This window comes from Canis aureus, chromosome 5 (assembly GCF_053574225.1).
Source record: "Canis aureus isolate CA01 chromosome 5, VMU_Caureus_v.1.0, whole genome shotgun sequence".
NCBI lineage: Eukaryota > Metazoa > Chordata > Mammalia > Carnivora > Canidae > Canis > Canis aureus.
In genome coordinates, this window is record NC_135615.1 from 1,132,596 (window position 1) to 1,154,327 (window position 21,732).

At 37.1% G+C, this 21,732-nt stretch overlaps 1 protein-coding gene across 8 annotated transcripts in view; it reads left to right on the forward strand.

Moving 5' to 3' along the window:
- CCDC7 (coiled-coil domain containing 7) overlaps nt 1-21,732 on the forward strand; it is a 383,481-nt gene that overhangs the window by 267,058 nt on the left and 94,691 nt on the right. For all 8 annotated transcript variants that reach the window (XM_077896533.1, XM_077896532.1, XM_077896535.1 and 5 more), the window contains one exon: nt 19,333-19,437. In XM_077896533.1, the coding sequence (XP_077752659.1) occupies nt 19,333-19,437 (105 nt within the window). Of the gene's footprint in view, nt 1-19,332; nt 19,438-21,732 lie in introns of those variants that run through there.

Here is a 21,732-nt window from a genome sequence, read left to right on the forward strand (position 1 = left end):
TCTATTAGAGTCCTTTGTATATTAATAATATTCTGATAATTCCAATATCCCTGCCATCTCTGAGCATCATTCTGATGCTTTTGTCTCTTTAAACTATAATTTTTATCTTTTACTGTGCCTTAGAATTTTTGTTGTAAGTTAAACATGATATACTGGGGAAAGGAGCCCCAGTAAATAGATCTTTAATGATAAAGGCATGCAAGAAGAGAGAGTGTTTGATGGTCTTATTATTACATCTCATTCTATTTGTGAGCCTATGTCCCTGTACTATCAACTCCACCAGTTCTCCTCAGTTGCCCCCACTTCCGTGGCACTAGAATTTCTAGAGTGGCCTGGAGTTGGGTATTTTCATCCTCTTAGGTGGAAGACCAGAGAGATTGGAGTTGGGTATTTCCCATCATCCAAGGTGGTTAGATTCTAATAAAACTCCAGCAGATTTGGCTCTGGTAAAATAGTTTTTCCTGAGGGAAGGTCTTTTAAAGAAGAGCAGGGTGCTCTGGTATTTCAAAATGGTTACTTCTCTTATCCTTTTTTTGAAAACCAGAGTGGATTTTCTCCAGTATTCATTGTGAGAACCTGGTAGAGCTCCCTGAAGCAAAACTCACAGAAGTATGGGAGATCCACTATGACTGGGCACCCTCCTGGAGGTGTTTGTTTGTTTGTTTTTATCTCTCATAGCTATCCACACTAAGCTTCCACCAATTTATCAAATGCAGTTCAATTTTCTTGCCCCAGTACTAGGTCCCACAGAAGTTTCTACTCATAAAATTTCCTTCTGTTAAGCTCTGATTCTCCGTATGTGCCTCTCTGTCTCTCCAGTTTTGGAGACAGCAGGTTACCTGTGACTTTACTTCTATGAAGGACCTAAAAAGCACTGATTTTTCCATTTTTTTAGATTTTTACTTTATAAATGGAGTAACAATTTCCAGTCTCCTTATCCCAAAGCAGAAATTGAAAGTTTCCTTTTTTAAATTTCAATTTACCCCATATTTTGTAGATTTCTTTCTTGCATTCTTTTGGATTGATAATTTTTTCCTCTTGCTATTTTTTCAACTATTTTTTAAAGAATTTAAACTTTTCCCTAAAATATATATACCATAATAAAATTGAATAGTAAGTTCAAATGTGTTTATTAACTAGGTTTATTTATGAAACAAGATTTTCACACATATACTCAGAAAAAGTACTGTCTATATGTCTGTACTTTAACCATATAGTCTATAATAATTCATTGTTACTGTACTGTGGCCATGTGCTCATCACATTATAATACTGAGAGGAAATGCTGCTGTGTAGTTTCAATATATAGGTTTTTAAATGTATAGTTTTTTAAGTGAATTACAAATATCTCTTGTAGTTCAGAAGTTGAAGGAAGCATTGAAAGAGATGCCAGAACAAAATATTCTAGAGCAACTAATACTGAAAATATCTTTAACTCATTTCTAAATTGCTTTTGTTGTGAAATATAACACAGGGTATTTCATAAGACTTGTGTATAAATTTTAACAATTACATTTTTAAAAACTAGGGCAACCTCTATGGAGATCAAGAAATAGAGTACTGCTTCACATAAAATCTTCAGTATATCTTTCATAATTCCATATCCTCTTGTGGCAATCACTATTTAGAATTTTTGGCAGTAGTTTTACTATTTCCCTTTATTTTAGAACAACTATATGCAATTGCCAATATTTGACCATTTCTTACCTGCAACAATGGCAAGTTCTTATGGTTCGACCTAACTGATTTACCATTTTAATATCCCCCTTGGACTCATTGTCCTTTCTTTCTCTGATCTCTTTCTATAAATAGCGATTATCACTATGATCTGAACTGTATTGTCAGCCAATGATTTTATTGGCTGAACTCAACTGGAAACCAAAGTGCAAGGGACTAATTGATGAATTCCATGTGTGTTGGCTTTTGAGGACTTATAGATAACTAGAGAAAATTGCCCATCTTTTCCCCCTCAAAATCTTCATTTTATTCTTCATCCATGTGATGAATTTATGTATTTAACTTAAGGAACATTAGGGTCTATTAAAATCCATTTGATTTCAGTCATCTGGAATTTAAGAAACAAATGAAAGAGGGGAAAAAGAGAGAGCCAAACCAGGAAACAGACTCTTAAGTATAGATAACAAATGGAAGAGAAGTGAGCAGGAAGATGGGTTAAATGAGTGATGGGTATTAAGGAGGGCACTTATTGTGATGAGCACTGGGTGTTTTTTTGTAAATAATGAATCACTGAATTCTATACCTGAAAGTAATATTACATTGCATATTAACTAAGTGGAATTTAAATAAAATCTTAGAGAAAGAAAAAATAGAATCCACATAATTACAGAATAGTATCAATATGGTCTCACTCCCATATGTAACCTAAAGCATTGTTCACCACCAGTATTCTTCATATAAAGTGGCAGAAGAGAAGAAGGGGAGTAGTGTGATAAAAACAATTAATGAACATAAACTTTGCTGCTACAGTTGCCACTTCTATAACTAGTTATGAAGGCAGTTAGTTACCATAGCTGTTTTTGCACATCACACTTCCATATTCTCATCTTTGCCACCATCTCCTAAATAGGATATATCTAGAGGTAGCCCAATTATTATCTTCTAATAATTGATAACTTGATATTTTTTTATTAGGTTGCTGCATTTTTCCATTATCATGACTTTTGTGCAAGGGAGTGTTATGCAGTGACTCAGTGAATCCCTTGGGTTCTGAATATAGGTTTTTTTGCCTTCACTAATTAAGACAAACTCAATTCCCTGTTGATTATTGGTATCAATCCTGTGACCAATCAGTAATCTCTTTGTCTGTCTATTGATTTAGTGGCATAGGGGTCCCAAATATCAAGAGGGCAATCACAGCTAGTAGTTTATTGGATGCGTGACTATTTCTTTAGTAGGACATTTCTTCCACTGGGCACAAGGACCTCTGTAATCCACTTAACGAAGGTCATTGGGAAATAATGTGAAAATTATTTAAGTGAGTTATTAGTTGTTAGGGATATAAGGTTAGGCTATGGAGTAAATAGGGCTGTATATTGGCATCTGGTCTAAGTCATACATTGTATTCTGTATATCAGCACTGCAGTGTTTCAGAATTCACCCAGCCATTTTACACTTTCATAAAAGTTACTGCTTCTGAGTAGTGGAGCTTCTACTGATACCAATAATTTTCATAGGTAAAACCCATTATTAAACATCATTTTCCACAAAACATGTCTCTTGTTGGAGATGATGTTGTATACAATACTATAGAAGTGGAAAAGATATTCTTCAAATTAATAGATAATGATACTGGAAGAAATTCTATAGGCAGGAAAAGTGAATTTGTACCTCAAATATATATCTAATCCACTGAGGGCAAATCACTGCCCTGTCTGTGGTAGAAAGTTTAGTGTAACCCATTTACCACTGGGTGGTTTCCTGTTCCTTCTGGAAAATGATGTTATATTGAAAAGCTCAGTTTTGTCCTATGCTCTTGACAAGTTAAGCACTCAGCAGTGTCAGAATCCAGAATTCTTAGTGAGGAAAACTCTGTATTATTAAGTCTCTTCAGATGTTTCATCATTGCTACCATGGCTTCTTGGTACTCTAGGTCCATGAAATAAGCCCCAGTGTAGCAGAGGAGTAAGGCTAACTGACATTCATAGGACAGGGCATGTAGTTGAGAGATTACCCTTTAATAAATACCTTCTTGTGTACATTTTAAGAATAAATTACATCTTTATGCACTCACATCCTATTCTAGGGAGTCATAGACATACATGTCCCCAAGATTCTTGTCATTTTTTTCAATCTCTGTTTTCCCAAGTTCCTGACCACCTGGCCAAATCTATTAGCTTCTAACCCCAAATCAATGTATATTTAAATCTTAGACAATCTCTAGTTCTACATATAGGAGGCCCAGGATGTACTGCTCCAAGTTCTTCCCAAAAAAAGGATTTCTTGGGGCACCTAGGTGGCTCAGTGGTTGAGGATCTGTCTTTGGCTCAGGTCGAGATCTCACGTCCCACATCAGGCTCCCCACAGGGAGCCTGCTTCTCCTTCTGCCTATGTCTCTGCCTTTCTCTGTGTCTCTAATGAATAAATAAAATCTTTTAAAAAAGGATTTCTCTTTACTACTGTCTTGTGACTATAATACAATATCAAAAGGTTAATACATAAAATATATAAAAGGAACAAGCAGTCTAATACAGAAATTGGCAAAAGATAGAAATTGTGAAGTTGTATTGGTTGTCAGTATTAACAGTAGGAATATATAATGACTTAAAAAACCTCTAAGTATTTCAAAATATGTATCAATGGCATTAAATATTTGTATTTCTATGATTCTGAAGTATTGCAATATCTATATTTCCCCAGAGAGTTAACACCTTTTTACCTATCTTGGTCTCAGGCCCCTGTTCCTAACCTCCTATGTTTGTTATTATAAATATATTTGTACATATATATAAAATACATTTATATACATATGTATGTAAGTATATATTTTATTCCTGAATTTTTCTAGTTAGGTGAAAGAAAGGGGTGACTACTTGTATTTACTTCAATAATTTATTCATACATGCTAAATTTCTTACAAATTACAAAGATTTAACTAATGGTTACTTAGCTTTGCAATTTAATATGGAGAATCACCAATTTAATGAAATGAGGAAATAAATACGTCATTGTATTTCAGAATGCTTTTAGATTAAATGTACATAGATGGAGGCTTCTCTTTAATGTATTTCAAGCATCTATTTTGTAGATGAGAAGGTAGGTGCCTCAGATGTCAGATAAAAATCTTTTGCCAGAAAAAAAAAAATCTTTTGCCAGTAGACTCTAACTCAAAAGATCATCCTCAAATTGAGAAACACATGATTGTCCAAGTGGAAGTGCTTAGTATATACAATATTAAAAATAACTTTAAGTCACATAAGTAAGTATTCATATTCAGAAAAATTAATTTGGAATATAGTTACAAATATATACCAAACTAACCAATTATGATTTTTATATGCAGACTTTTAAAACAAAAACAATAATAATAATATCAAACATTTGTTACATATTAAACATTTACTATCAAACAATAAGTTATGCATGCAGAGGCTCTATGAGGGAAGTATTATTATTATCACCACTTAAGAAATGAGAACAGTGAGACATGGTGTAACTTGCCTAAATATCATAATTAAAGATGGACTTCAAACCTAGATAATCTACCTCTTTATCTTGCTATGACCCAAAGAGAACTAGAGAAAACCTTGGAAGTATCTGATTGTATTCAACTTTGAACTAATGAAACTGTTTCCTCAATTTCTCATGCAAATCCTTCTTTTGCTCTTCCTTTCTCTTGCTATCATTTCTCTGTTGCTATCAGAATTTCTTACAGTTGATCCACAGTAGTTTCCCCTTATTTGGAGCTTTACTTTCCATGGTTTCAGTTACCCTAGTCTGGTAACCATGATCTGGAAGCAGGTGATCATTCTTCTGAAATTTAATCAGAAGGTCAGTAGTTGCCTAACACTAATTATAGTGCCTAAGTCATTCACCTCACTTCATCTCATCACTTAGCATTTTATCATTTCATCACAAAAAGAAGGGTGAGTACAGTATGGTATTTGAGAGAGCATTCACATTTACTTAACTTTTATTATAATATGTGGTTATAATTGTCCTATGTTCTTATAATTTATTGTTGTTAATCTCTTCTGTGCCTAATTTATAAATTAAACTTTATCATAGGTATATATATATATATACATATATATATATACATATATATATATATATGTAGGAAAACACATGGTATATATAAGGTTTGGTACTGCAATTTCAGACATCCACTGGGGGCCTTGGTACATACCCTCCATGGGTAAGGGGGTACTACTACACTTGTTATTATCAACTGCTGAGCCACCCAGGGATTCTCTGAGCCACCCAGGGATTCCCGATATAATTACACATTAAAAAGTTTCAATAATGACTAATTAACACTCAGATCAATGGAGCAGACTAGAAATTCTAGAAATTAGTAAAAAAATACCATATAAGGGCAGCCGGGGTGGCTCAGCGGTTTAGTGCTGCCTTTGGCCCAGGGCGTGATCCTGGACACCCAGGATCCAGTCCCACATCGGGCTCCCTGCATGGAGCCTGCTTCTCCCTCTGCCTGTGTCTCTGCCCCCCCCCCTCTCTCTCTCATGAATAAATAAATAAAATCTTAAAAAAAAAACATATGATACATTAAAAGAAAACTGGTCATATAAAAAAATTGTTTACCAAATGGTATTAAGACAAATGGAAAAAATAAAATGTGAGATTTATATTTCCCCTGTTCAAAAGACTGATTTATATTATAGATTATTTCCATGAAGAAACAAACATTGAAATAAAATATAAATTAATCCCTCTTACTAAAGTATAATTAACATGGTGTTTTATTAGCTTCAGTGATTCAACAATTCTATGCATTACTCAGTGCTCATCACAATATGGGTACTCTTAATCCCCTTTGACTATTTCACTCACCTACCCAGGTACTTCCCCTCTGGCAATCACCAAGAGCCTAGGTTTTTGTTTGTCTCTGTTTTTCTTTGTTTCTTAAATTCTGCATATGAGTGAAATCATATGGTCTTTCTCTGACTGACTTCTTTGACTTACCATTATACTCTCTAGATACATTCACATAGTTGTAAATGGAAAAATTTCATTCTTTTTTATGGCTGAATAATACTGCATTGTGTATATATCTATATCTATCTATCTATATCACTTCTTTATCCATTCATCTATCAGTGGACATCCCAGTTGCTTTGATTTCATGGCTATTGTAAATAATGCTGCAATAAACATACAGGTGCATATGTCTCCTGGAATTAGTGTTTTCATTTTTTTGGGTAAATATCAAGTAGTGGAATTACTGGATCATAAGGTACTACTATTTTTAATTTTTTAAAGTATCTCAGACTATTTTCCACAATGGTTGCACCAGTTTGTATTCCCTCCAACAGCAAATGAAAGTTCCTTTCTCTCCTCATCCTTGCCAATACTTATTATTTCTTGTATTTTTGATTTTAGCCATTTTGACAGGTGTGAGGTGATACTTCATTGTGGTTTTGATTTGCATGTCCCTGATTATTAGTTATGATGAGCAACTAATCATATGTCTGTTAGCCATATTCATGTCTTCTTTGATAAAATGTCTATTAATTTCCTCTGTCATTTTAAAACTGGATTATTTGGGGATTTCTTTTGGTGTTGTGTTGTATAAATTCTTTATATACATTGGATATTAATTCCTTCTTGGACACATCATTTGCAAATATCTTCTCCCATTTAATAGGATGCCTCTTTGTTTTCGTTGATGTACAAAATCCTTTTATTCTGGTGTGTCCCAACAGTTTAATTTTGCTTTTCTAGAAAAATATTTCTATACCTGAGTATAATTTCAAAGAAATTACTGCCTCTATTTTCTTCGAGGAATTTTATGGTTTCAAGTCTCAACATTTGGGCCATTAATCCATTTTGAACTTTTTTGTGTGTGTGATGTGAGAAAGCTGTCCAGTTTTCTCAACATTTGTTGAGAGATACTACCTTTTTCCCACTGAATATTCTTACATACTTTATTGTAGATTAACTGACCACAAAAACGTGGACTCTTTATTCTGTTCCAATGATCAATGTGTCTATTTTTGTGCAGTACCGTACTGTTGTGATTACTAGATTTGTAGTGTATTTTGAAATCTGGGATACCTCCAGTTTTTATCTTTTTCAAAATTGCTTTGGTAATTCCTGGTCTTTTGAGGTTTCCATACAAATTTTAGCATTATTTGTTCTTGTTCTGTGAAAATGCCACTGGTATTTAGATAGGAATTGCATTAAATTTAAAAATGCTAAAAAAAAAAATGCTTTGTATGGGAGGTGGAAGACTAGGGTCCCCAAATCACCTGTCCCCACCAAATTACCTAGATAACCTTCAAATCATCCTGAAAATATACAAATTCGGCCTGAGATTTAAAGAGAGAACAGCTGGAATGCTACAGTGAGAAGAGTTCACGCTTCTATCAAGGTAGGAAGACGGGGAAAAAGAAATAAAGAAACAAAAGGCCTCCAAGGGGGAGGGGCCCGCGAGTAGCCGGGCTGAGGCCGGGGCGAGTGTCCCCAGGACAGGAGAGCCCCGTCCCGGATAAGCAGGAGCTGCACCGACCTTCCCGGGCGCAAAGGCGCTCGCAGGGAGTTGGAGCAGGACCCAGGAGGGCGGGGATGCCCTCGGGTTCCCTGGGACAGTAACAGACACCTGCGCCCGGGGAGAGTGCGCCGAGCTCCCTAAGGGCTGCAGCGCGCACGGCGGGACCCGGAGCAGCTCGGGGGGGCTCGGGGGCGGCTCCGCGGAGGGGGCTGCAGGGCGGGAGCAGCTCGGGGGGCTCGGGGGCGGCTCCGCGGAGGGGGCTGCGGGGCGGGAGCAGCTCGGGGGGGCTCGGGGGCGGCTCCGCGGAGGGGGCTGCGGGGCGGGAGCAGCTCGGGGGGCTCGGGGGCGGCTCCGCGGAGGGGGCTGCAGGGCGGGAGCAGCTCGGGGGGCTCGGGGGCGGCTCCGCGGAGGGGGCTGCGGGGCGGGAGCAGCTCGGGGGGGCTCGGGGGCGGCTCCGCGGAGGGGGCTGCGGGGCGGGAGCAGCTCGGGGGGGCTCGGGGGCGGCTCCGCGGAGGGGGCTGCGGGGCGGGAGCAGCTGGGGGGGGTCGGGGGCGGCTCCGCGGAGGGGGCTGCAGGGCGGGAGCAGCTCGGGGGGCTCGGGGGCGGCTCCGCGGAGGGGGCTGCGGGGCGGGAGCAGCTCGGGGGGGCTCGGGGGCGGCTCCGCGGAGGGGGCTGCGGGGCGGGAGCAGCTGGGGGGGGTCGGGGGCGGCTCCGCGGAGGGGGCTGCGGGGCGGGAGCAGCTGGGGGGGCTCGGGGGCGGCTCCGCGGAGGGGGTTGCGGGGCGGGAGCGCGAATCCAACAGCGCAGGCCCCGGAGCACAGGGCGCCGGGACACAGCCCAGGATCCGGCCTCCCCCGGGACAGGCAGAGGCCAGGAGGGCCCAGGACAGCAAGGACGCTCCTGCCCCAGCTGAGCAGATCAGCGGCCCGGCCCGGAGCCTCCAGGCCCTGCAGACGGAGAGCTCTGGAGCTACTGCGGGGGCTGACTCCAGGGCTGCAGAGCTGGCCCCGCCACTGCGGTTGTTCCTCCAGGGGCCTCACGGGGTAAACAACCCCCACTGAGCCCTGCACCAGGCAGGGGGCTGAGCAGCTCCCCCAAGTGCTAACACCTGAAAATCAGCACAGCAGGCCCCTCCCCCAGAAGACCACCTAGACGGACAAGTTCCAGGGGAAGTCAAGGGACTTAAAGTATACAGAATCAGAAGATACTCCCCCGTGTTTCTTTCTTTTTCTTTTCTTTTTTTATTTTTGTGCTTTTTGATTTCTGTTTTCTTCCCCCACCCCTTTTTTCCGTTTCTTTCTTTTTCTATCTCTTTTTCTCTTTCTTTCTTCCCTTTTTCTTTTTCTCTTTTCTTTCCTTCTTTCTCTCCTCTCTTTTTCTCCTTTTCCCAATACAACTTGTTTTTGGCCACTCTGCACTGAGCAAAATGACTAGAAGGAAAACCTCACCTCAAAAGAAAGAATCAGAAACAGTCCTCTCTCCCACAGAGTTACAACATCTGGATTACAATTCAATGCCAGAAAGCCATTTCAGAAGCACTACTATAAAGGTACTGGTGGCTCTAGAAAAAAGCATAAAGGACTCAAGAGACTTCATGACTGCAGAATTTAGAGCTAATCAGGCAGAAATTAAAAATCAATTGAATGAGATGCAATCCAAACTAGAATTCCTAACGAGGAGGGTTAACGAGGTGGAAGAACGAGTGAGTGACATAGAAGACAAGTTGATGGCAAAGAGGGAAACTGAGGAAAAAAGAGACAATTAAAAGACCATGAGAATAGATTAAGGGATAAATGACAGTCTGAGGAAGAAAAACCTACGTTTAATTGGGGTTCCCGAGGATGCCAAAAGGGACAGAGGTCCAGAATATATATTTGAACAAAACCTAGCTGAAAACTTTCCTAATCTGGGAAGGGAAACAGGCATTCAGATCCAGGAAATAGAGAGATCCCCCCCCCCAAAATCAATAAAAACCGTTCAACACCTCGACATTTGTAGTGAAGCTTGCAAATTCCAAAGATAAAGAGAAGATCCTTAAAGCAGCAAGAGTCAAGAAATCCATGACTTTTATGGGGAGGAGTATTAGGGTAACAGCAGACCTCTCCTGTCACAGAGACCAGGCAGGCCAGAAACGGCTGGCAGGATATATTCAGGGTCCTAAAAGAGAAAAACATGCAACCAAGAATACTTTATCCAGCAAGGCTCTCATTCAGAATGGAAGGAGATGTAAAGAGCTTCCAAGACAGGCAGAAACTGAAAGAATATGTGACCTCCAAACCAGCTCTGCAAGAAATTTTAAGGGGGACTCTTAAAATTCCCCCTTAAGTAGAAGTCCAGTGGAACAATCCACAAAAACAAGGACTGAACAGATAGCATGATGACACTAAACTCATATCTGTCAATAGTAACTCTGAACGTGAACGGGCTTAATGACCCCATCAAAAGCCGCAGGGTGTCAGACTGGATAAAAAAGCAGGACCCATCTATTTTCTGTCTACAACAGACTCATTTTAGACAGAAGGACACCAACAACCTGAAAATAAAAGGTTGGAGAATCATTTACCATTCAAATGGTCCTCAAAAGAAAGCAGGGGTAGCCATCCTTATATCAGATAGACTAAAATTTACCCCGAGGACTATAGTGAGAGATGAAGAGGGACACTATATCAACTTAAAGTATCTATCGAACAAGAGGACTTAACAATCCTCAATATATATGCCCCGAATGTGGGAGCTGCCAAATATTTAAACCAATTAATAACCAAAGTGAAGAAATACTTAGATAATAATACACTTACACTTGGTGACTTCAATCTAGCGCTTTCTACACTCGATAGGTATCTAAACACAACATCTCCAAAGAAACGAGAGCTTTAAATGAAGCTGGACCAGCTGGACCATATGGATTTCATAGATATCTACAGAACTTTACATCCAAATTCAACTGAATACACATTCTTCTCAAGTGCACATGGAACTTTCTCCAAATAGACCACATACTGGGTCACAAATCGGGTATGAACCCATACCAAAAGATTGGGATCGTCCCCTGCATATTCTCAGACCATAATGCCTTGAAATTAGAACTAAATCACAACGAGAAGTTTGGAAGGACCTCAAACACGTGGAGGTTAAGGACCATCCTGCTAAAAGATGAAAGGGTCAACCAGGAAATTAAGGAAGAATTAAAAAGATTCATGGAAACTAATGAGAATGAAGATACAACCGTTCAAAATCTTTGATGCAGCAAAAGCAGTCCTAAGGGGGAAATACATCGCAATACAAGCATCCATTCAAAAAACTGGAAAGAACTCAAATACAAAAGCTAACCTTACACATAAAGGAGCTAGAGAAAAAACAGCAGATAGATCCTACACCCAGCAGAAGAAGAGAGTTAATTAAAATTCGAGCAGAACTCAATGAAATCGAGACCAGAAGAACTGTGGAACAGATCAACCAAACCAGGAGTTGGTTCTTTGAAAGAATTAATAAGATAGATAAACCATTAGCCAGCCTTATTAAAAAGAAGAGAGAGAAGACTCAAATTAATAAAATCATGAATGAGAAAAGAAAGATCACTACCAACACCAAGGAAATACAAACGATTTTAAAAACATATTATGAACAGCTATACGCCAATATATTAGGCAATCTAGAAGAAATGGACGCATTGCTGGAAAGCCACAAACTACCAAAACTGGAACAGGAAGAAATAGAAAACCTGAACAGGCCAATAACCAGGGAGGAAATTGAAGCAGTCATCAAAACCCTCCCAAGACACAAGAGTCCAGGGCCAGCAGGCTTCCCTGGGGAATTCTATCAAACGTTTAAAGAAGAAACTATACCTATTCTACTAAAGCTGTTTGGAAAGAGAGAGAGATGGAGTACTTCCAAATTCGTTCTATGAGGCCAGCATCACCTTAATTCCAAAACCAGACAAAGACCCCACCAAAGAGGAGAATTACAGACCAATATCCCTGATGAACACGGATGCAAAAATTCTCAACAAGATACTAGCCAATAGGATCCAACAGTACCTTAAGAAAATTATTCACCATGACCCAGTAGGATTTATCCCTGGGACACAAGGCTGGTTCAAACTCATAAAACAATCAGTGTGATTCATCATATCAGCAAGAGAGAAACCAAGAACCATATGATCCTCTCATTGGATGCAGAGAAAGCATTTGACAAAATACAGCATCCATTCCTGATCAAAACTCTTCAGGGTGTAGGGATAGAGGGAACATTCCTCAACATCTTAAAAGCCATCTACGAAAAGCCCACAGCAAATATCATTCTCAATGGGGAAGCACTGGGAGCCTTTCCCCTAAGATCAGGAACAAGACAGGGATGTCCACTCTCACCACTGCTATTCAACATAGTACTGGAAGTCCTAGCCTCAGCAATCAGACAACAAAAAGACATTAAAGGCATTCAAAATGGCAAAGAAGAAGTCAAACTCTCCCTCTTCGCCGATAACATGATACTCTACATAGAAAACCCCAAAGCCTCCACCCCAAGATTGCTAGAACTCATACAGCAATTTGGTAGCGTGGCAGGATACAAAATCAATGCCCAGAAGTCAGTGGAATTTCTATACACTAACAATGAGACTGAAGAAAGAGAAATTAAGGCATCAATCCCATTTACAATTGCACCCAAAAGCATAAGATACCTAGGAATAAACCTAACCAAAGAGGTAAAGGATCTATACCCTAAAAACTATAGAACACTTCTGAAAGAAATTGAGGAAGACACAAAGAGATGGAAAAATCTTCCATGCTCATGGATTGGCAGAATTAATATTGTGAAAATGTCAATGTTACCCAGGGCTATTTACACGTTTAATGCAATCCCTATCCAAATACCATAGACTTTCTTGAGAGAGTTAGAAAAAATTATTTTAAGATTTGTGTGGAATCAGAAAAGACCCCGAATAGCCGGGGGAATTTTAAAAAAGAAAACCATATCTGGCGGCATCACATGCCAGATTTCAGGTTGTACTACAAAGCTGTGGTCATCAAGACAGTGTGGTACTGGCACAAAAACAGATGAATGGAACAGAATAGAGAACCCAGAAGTGGACCCCGAACTTTATGGTCAACTAATATTCGATAAAGGCAGAAAGACTATCCACTGGAAGAAAGACAGTCTCTTCAATAAATGGTGCTGGGAAAATTGGACATCCACATGCAGAAGAATGAAACTAGACCACTCTCTTGCACCACACACAAAGATAAACTCAAAATGGATGAAAGAACTAAATGTGAGACAAGATTCCATCAAAATCCTAGAGGAGAACACAGGGAACACCCTTTTTGAACTCGACCACAGTAACTTCTTGCAAGATACATCCACGAAGGCAAAAGAAACAAAAGCAAAAATGAACTTTTGGGACTTCATCAAGATAAGAAGCTTTTGCACAGCAAAGGATACAGTCAACAAAACTAAAAGGCAACCTACAGAATGGGAGAAGATATTTGCAAATGACCTATCAGATAAAGCGCTAGTTTCCAAGATCTATAAAGAACTTCTTAAACTCAACACTAAAGAAACAAACAATCCAATTGTGAAATGGGCAAAAGACATGAAGAGAAATCTCACAGAGGAAGACATAGACATGGCCAACACGCACATGAGAAAATGCTCTGCATCACTTGCCATCAGGGAAATACAAATCAAAACCACAATGAGATACCACCTCACACCAGTGAGAATGGGGAAAACTAACAAGGCAGGAAACCACAAATGTTGGAGAGGATGCGGAGAAAAGGGAACCCTCTTGCACTTTTGGTGGGAATGTGAACTGGTGCAGTCACTCTGGAAAACTGTGTGGAGGTTCCTCAAAGAGTTAAAAATAGACCTGCCCTACGACCCAGCAATTGCACTGTTGGGGATTTACCCCAAAGATACAAATGCAATGAAACGCTGGGACACCTGCACCCCAATGTTTATAGCAGCAATGTCCACAATAGCCAAACTGTGGAAGGAGCCTCGGTGTCCAACGAAAGATGAATGGATAAAGAAGATGTGGTTTATGTGTACAATGGAATATTCCTCAGCCATTAGAAATGACAAATACCCACCATTTGCTTCAACATGGATGGAACTGGAGGGTATTATGCTGAGTGAAATAAGTCAATCGGAGAAGGACAAACATTATATGTTCTCATTCATTTGGGGAATATAAATAATAGTGAAAGGGAATAGAAGGGAAGGGAGAAGAAATGGGTAGGAAATGTCAGAGAATGAGACAGAACCTAAAGACTCCTAACTTGGGAATCGAACTAGAGGTGGTGGAAGGGGAGGAGGGGGGTATGGGGGTGACTGGGTGACGGGCACTGACGGGCACTTGACGGGATGAGCACTGGGTGTTATTCTGTATGTTGTCAAATTGAACACCAATAAAAAATAAATTTATTATTTAAAAAAAGTCTGGGTTTATTTCTGTACTCTTTGTTCTAGTGATCTATGTGTCCATCTTTGTGCCAGTCTGTTCTGATTACTACAGATATATACTGTTGAGATGTGGAATTACGACACATCCAGTTTGTTTTTATTTTTCAAGATTGCTTTAATATTCTGGGTCCTTTGTAGTTCCATACAAATTTTAGGATAATATGTCCTAGTTCTGTGAAATGCTGTTCATATTTTGATAGGGATTGCATTAAATCTATAGATTGCTTTATGTAGTGTGGACATTTTAAGAATATTGGTTCTCCTCACTTATGAGTGTGGAATATCATTACTTTGTGTTATCTTCAGTTATTTTTATCAATGCTTTTTGGTTCTTGTAGTACAGGTCTTTCACCTGCTTGGCTAAGTTTATTCCTAGGAATTTTATTCTTTTTGATGCAATTATAACTGGAATTTTTAAAGTTTTTATTCAAATTCCACTTAGTTAACTTAAAGTCCAATATTATGCTGAGTTAAGTAAGTCAATTGGAGAAGGACAATCATTATATGGTTTCACTCATTCGGGGAATATAAAAAATAGTCAATGGGACTATAGGGGAAAGGAGAGAAAATGAGTGGGAAAAATTAGAGAGTGACAAAACATGAGAGGCTCCTAATTCTGGGAAACAAACAAGGAGTAGTGGAAGGGGAGGTGGGCAGGGGGATGGGGTGACTGGGTGACAGGCACTGAGGGGGGCATTTGATGGGATGATCACTGGGTGTTATACTATATGTTGGCAAATTGAACTTCAATAAAAAATATTTTTAAAAGTCCAATATTAATTTCAAGTGTACAATATCGTGATTTGAGAAACAAAAACAGATGAATATAGAGGAAGGAAAAAAAATAGAGGGAAACACCCAACATAGTTTGTTGAAAGAAACACATCAAATTGGCAAAGGAGGGGGGAGGGAAGGAGCCAAGGGATGGACATATTGTCATTTTTTTCTTTTTTTTTTCTTTGAATAAATGTCACTTTTTGAGGCAAAAAAAATTGGCAAAGGAGAATCATATTTTTATTATTTGCAGATTATATGATTATATAGAAGACTCAAAAGACAAAAAAATTACTAGAACTGATAAACAAATTCAGTAAAGACACAAGATACAAAATCAATGCACAGAATTCTGTTGCGTTTCTTTTTCAAAATGTATTTATTTATTTGTTTTAGAGAGAGAGAGCCCAAGAGAGATTGCAAGCAAGCAGGGTAGAGGGTAGGGGAGAGAGACAGTATCTCAATTTGACTCCCCAGTGAGTGTGAAGCCTGACACAGGGCTTGATCTCATGACCTTGAGATCATGACCTGAGCCAAAATCAAGAATCACACACTTAACCTGCTGCATTTCTATCCACCAATAATGAAGCATCAGGGAATTGATCCCATTTACAACTGCACTCAAAACCATAAGATACCTAGGAATAAACGTAACCAAAGAGGTAAAATATCTGCACTCTGAAAAACTATAGGACACTTATGAAAGAAATTGAAGATGACACAAAGAAATGGAAAAATATTCCATGCTCATGGATTAGAACAAATATTGTTAAAATATCTATGCTACCCAAAGCAAGCTATAAGTTTAATGCAATCCCTAATAAAATACCATCAGAATTTTTCACAGAGCTAGAACAAACAATCCTAAAATTTGCTTGGCACTATAAAAGACTCTGAATAGCCAAAGCCATCTTGAAAAAGCAAAGCAAAGCTGGAGGATCACAATTCTGGACTTCAAGTTATATTACAAGGCGGTAGTGATCACAACAGTGTGGTACTGACACAAAATCAAATAGGTAAATAAACAGAACAGAAAACCTAAAAATTATTCCAGAACTATATGGTCAATTGATCTTCATCAAAGCAAGAAAGAATATTACTGGGGGAAAGGACCATGTAGTTTTTATTTCCTTTTATATTTCCTGGTTGATCCATTCATTATGTAGTAGTAGCATGTTGTTTAATCTCCATCTATTTGGGATTTTTCCAGATTTTTTTTCCTGTGGTTGACTTCCAGTTTTATAGTTTTGTGTTCAAAAAATGTGCATGATATCATTTCAAAGTTTTTGTATTTGTTCAAGCCTGTTTTGTGACCTAATATATTATGGAGAATGCTCCATGTGCAGTTGAAAAGAATGAGTATTCTACTGTTTTAGGATGAAATATTCTGAATATATCTGTTAGATCCACCTGGTCCAGTGTTTCATGCAAAGTCATTGTTTCCTTGTTGGTTTTCTGTTTAGATGATCTGTCTATTGATGTAAATTGGTGTTAAAGTTTCCTACTATTATTGTATTATTACCAATGATTTCCTTTATGTTTATTATTAATTGTTTTATATACTGGGGTGTTCTCATTTTTGGTGCATACAAATTTGCAATTATTGGATCTTCTTCTTGCATTGTCCTCTTTATATTGTATAGTGTCCTTCTTTGTCTCTCTGTACAGTCTTTGTTTTAATGTCTAGTTTGTCCAATATAAGTATGGCTACTCTGGCTTTCTTTGGACATCTATTTGCATGATAGATATTTCTTCATCCCCTCTCTCAATTTGCAGTTGTTTTTAGGTTAAAAATTAGTCTCTTGAAGGCAGCATATAGGAGAGTCTTGTTTTTTAATCCATTCTGATGCCCTATGTCTTTTGATTGCAACATTTAGTCTATTTATAATCAAAGTGATTACTGATACATATGTATTTATTGCTATTTTATTACTTGTTTTATCATTGTTTCTGGAGATTTTCTCTGATCCCTTCTTGTTCTTGTCACTCCTGGACAATTCTTTCCACTCAAAGAGAACCCTTTAGTATTTCTTGAGGGATGATTTAATGGTCATGAACCTCTTTAGTTTTTGTCTGGGAAACCTTACTCTCTCCTATTCAGAACAATAGCCTTACCGAATAGAATATTCTTGGTTGTGGATTTTTCCCCTTTAGCATGTTGAATATATCATGTCACTGCCTTCTGGCTTGCCAAGTTTTTGTTCAGAAATCTGCAGCTAGCCTAGTGGGTCTTCCCTTGTAAGTTAAGGATTTCTTTCATCTCACTGCTTTTAAGATTTTTTTTTCTTTTTCACTATATTTTGCCAGTTTAATTATAACATGTGTTGGTATTGGCCTGCTTTTATTGATTTTGATGGGAGTTCTTTGTGCTTCCTGGATCTGAATGTCTGTTTCCTTCCCCAGATTAGGTAAGTTTTCAGCTGTGAAATATCAAACATGAAAAATATGAAAATTTTATATTCAAAAATATCGCATCAATTATATTTTTATTACATATTGAAATAATATTTTGGATGTGTTTTTTAAATATTACCAAATATTATTAAATTTGATTTTACTTGTTTCTTTTATTTTTAATAAAGCTATTATCTATTGTTACATATATGACATATTTCATTGCATTATATTTATGTGCAGTTTTTTATTGTTGGTTATGCCAATTATGTCTATAACAATGTCAATATCTTTGTGATAACTATTTTGACTTTGTAAAAGAAATAAAAATTCCCTTTTAATGTGCTATGGAATTGAATTTAATTACTTAAAAATTATAAGGAATTCCATGCATTAAAATATGTGGGCCTCACACTTTTGAGAAGATTACTTTGTGATTTTTAATTATTCTTTCCACTCTTTTCCTGACATATTTTGCTTATTGGTATTTTTTTCTGAAAGTGCTGATTTCCTCAAGATTTTAGATCTTATTTTCCTGTTGCTAGATGATAGATATGTTGGTTGATAAATAATCATGTTTTATAGAGGAATATAACCTAGCAATTGACTCTTAAATCCTATCCATGTGTTAAAATTAATCCTTTCTAAAATTCGGTAGATATCTTGCGATAATAGCTGATGATTTCTTTTGTCCTACAAACATGTTTAAAACTCTTAAATTCTTTGAAAATACTTTAAAATCTTGGAATTCCTTGCAAATATCTTCATTTCTGGATTGTCTTGAGAATTTTTTTTTTTTTGTCTTGAGAATTTAGATGACTCGGGAACACCAGACCTGCATTTGTAACAGACAGTAAGAGTGACAGCCTTTTTATTTTTAATAAAAATATACTTTACATTTCACTTCATTATTCATGCCACTCCAAACATCACCAGTTCCATTTCACTCACATGACATGTTCAGCCCTGGTAGACATTTGAGTCTACTAGTTGGAGAATAGATTTTGGATTTGAAAGGAAGAAAATTAATTTCAAGCTTTTGCAGCTAATAGCCATGTGAACTTCTAAAATATTCATAATCTCTCTCAGCTCTACTTCCCTTATTTGTTAAGTGGAAATAAAATACTTACTTCCTAGAAATGTTGTGAGGATTAAAAAAGGTAATATTTGAAAAGTACTTAGTATAATATCTGGCATATTTAATCAGCTTTTAAAAATTATTAGGCATATTTATATTTAATTGGGTAATGTATGTTAAATTGTGAAGTAAATAAGACTAAGGAGTATACCTGTGATGAGCACCAGGTGCTGTATGTAAGTGTTGAATCACTAAATTGTGCACCTGAAAATAATATTATACTGTATATTAACTAACTGGAATCTTAAACTTTTAAAAAATAAGGCTAAATAACTATCCAGTAAAATATTTCAAGTTAATTTTATGTGCTATAATTTTACCATAAATAAAAGTTTAGTTTTAAGTCAACTAATTTGGCAATCTGTTATTATTCCAGTTAAAAATGAGGCAGCCTCAGAACTTCAAGATACAGGAGATCTTCTAGCAATAAATCCATCACTTAATGATCTAATATATCAATTAGATTTAAATAAAGTTAGAGGTAAGTAGAGATTTATGATGTTTGGGCAAGAAAAACAGTTTAAGAGTTAACATATTTCAAATCTATAGTTGTAAAATAAATTCAAACATAGGGCAAACTTTTTCAACTTTAATTTTATTCTAATCAATCAATATTTATCTTTAGGTGAATTTGTTATGTGCTCATTAATCCACCAAGCAAGCATTCATTAGTTAATGCTTAATAGATTTATTTTCCCGTTTATGAAACAAAAATATATATAAGATTCTCCCTACATTGTGAATGTTCACAGCAAACTAGATGTTATATATTCTAAAACATAATTTTCATTTCTGACATCATCTTTTCTAATAACAAGATATATTAAAATGGAGCTTTCACAAGATAGGAATAACAAGATGTATTAAAAATGGAGATTTCAGATAGGAAATATGGCTGCTTTTTTATCTACTTATCACAAAGTTGGGAAGTTTCTCAGTGAGAAAAATATGTCAGAACATGTGTAAATAAGTTAGAACATGTATAAAGCCAGTGTGGCCAGTCGATTAAGTACTTTGCAATAAAATATAAACTGAGTGTTCTGAGACAGTTTTCAAACAACCACAATAAGGCAGACATCAACAAAATAGACTAGGAGGCCCCAAGTTCTTGATCTTAGAAAAAGCATTTTAGGGCAGCCCCAGTGGCACAGCGGTTTAGTGCTGCCTGCAGCCCAGGGTGTGATCCTGGAGACCTGGGATCGAGTCCCACATCAGGCTCCTGCATGGAGCCTGCTTCCCCCTCCTCCTGTGTCTCTGACTCTCTCTCTCTCTCTATGTCTATCATAAGTAAATAAATAAATAAATATTTTTTTAAAAAAGAGAGAAAAAGTATTTTAAAAAACCCCAGAAACTGTCAAATCCAACTTTGTCAGAACAACGGGAAATAAACAAAGGCTTACAGTAAATAAGAGAATGCCAATTAAGAAAAAAAATCTTCAAAATAGTAAGAAAATTGGGTGAAAGTGTGAAGGAGTGCTCCAACACAAAATCAAACTACAAAGAATAGGAAATCTCCTGGAGCTCAAGGCATTGCTACTAGATCCACCCTACAGGAAACACTAAAGGGAATCTTTTAGGTTGAAATGATAGGATAATAATAACTTTAAGCTATATGAAGAAATAAGCATTTCTAGTAAAGTACATGCCAAATATAAAAGCCAGTATTACTGAAATTGTGGTTTGTACCTCCGCTTCTTATTTTATATAGCATTGTAAAGAAAAAATACACAAAGATAGCCAAATCTATGTCATTGAACATATAATGTATAAAAATAGTTTATGACATTAATGTAAAAAAAGAAGGGGATGGAGCTGTATAGGAGTAGTTATTGGATATGGCTGGAGTTAAGTTTGGTGATTGATTGTTATAATTTTAAGAAATTATACATAATCCCCTTGGTAACTAAAAAGAAAATATCTACAGAATATAAACAAAAGGAAATAAAACATATAGACTCTTAAAAAAATCAACTGAACATGATAGAGGTCAGGATCAGAGGAAATGAGGAACAAAAAGCCAAGTCAAAAATGACAGCAATAAATTCTTCCTTATGAGTAATTAAATACAAGTGGATTCAATTCTCCAAACAAAAGGCAGACATTGGCAGAATGGATCAAGAACATTATCCAAATATATTCTGTCCACAAAGGATTCGTTAGATCAATGAAATTGATAAAAACTTAGACTGATGAAAAAAAATGACTCAAATTACTAAAATCAGAATGGAAAGGGGGAATATTAATACCAATTTTACAGGAATAAAAACACTGTAGCACTTTACTTCATTAATTAAATAAAAATCATAATCTCAATAAATAAATGAACTAAAATTTCTTTATTTAGAATTTATATCTTTAAAAATTACAAAAGAGGGATACCTGAGTGGCTCAGCAGTTGAGCATCTGCCTTTGACTCAGGTCAGGATCCCAGGTCCTGGGACTGAGTCATGTATTGGGCTCCCTACCAGAAGCCTGCTTCTCCCTCTGCCTGTATCTCTGCCTCTCTCTGTGTGTCTCCCATGAATAAATAAAAAATTTAATAAATTTTTTAATACAAAAGACTTTTTTCAACAACCGAACAGTAAATTATTTTCCTTCAATATTTGGCATGAGATATATATATAAATATTATATAGTTATATATAGGTATATATATATAACTATTTCTACTCATTATTGTCCTGGTTATCCTAGCTGTTATAATAAATTAAGAAGAAAAGAAAAGTGTTAAAAATTCAAAGGGAGAAATGAAACTCTCAGTTGCAGACAATATGAT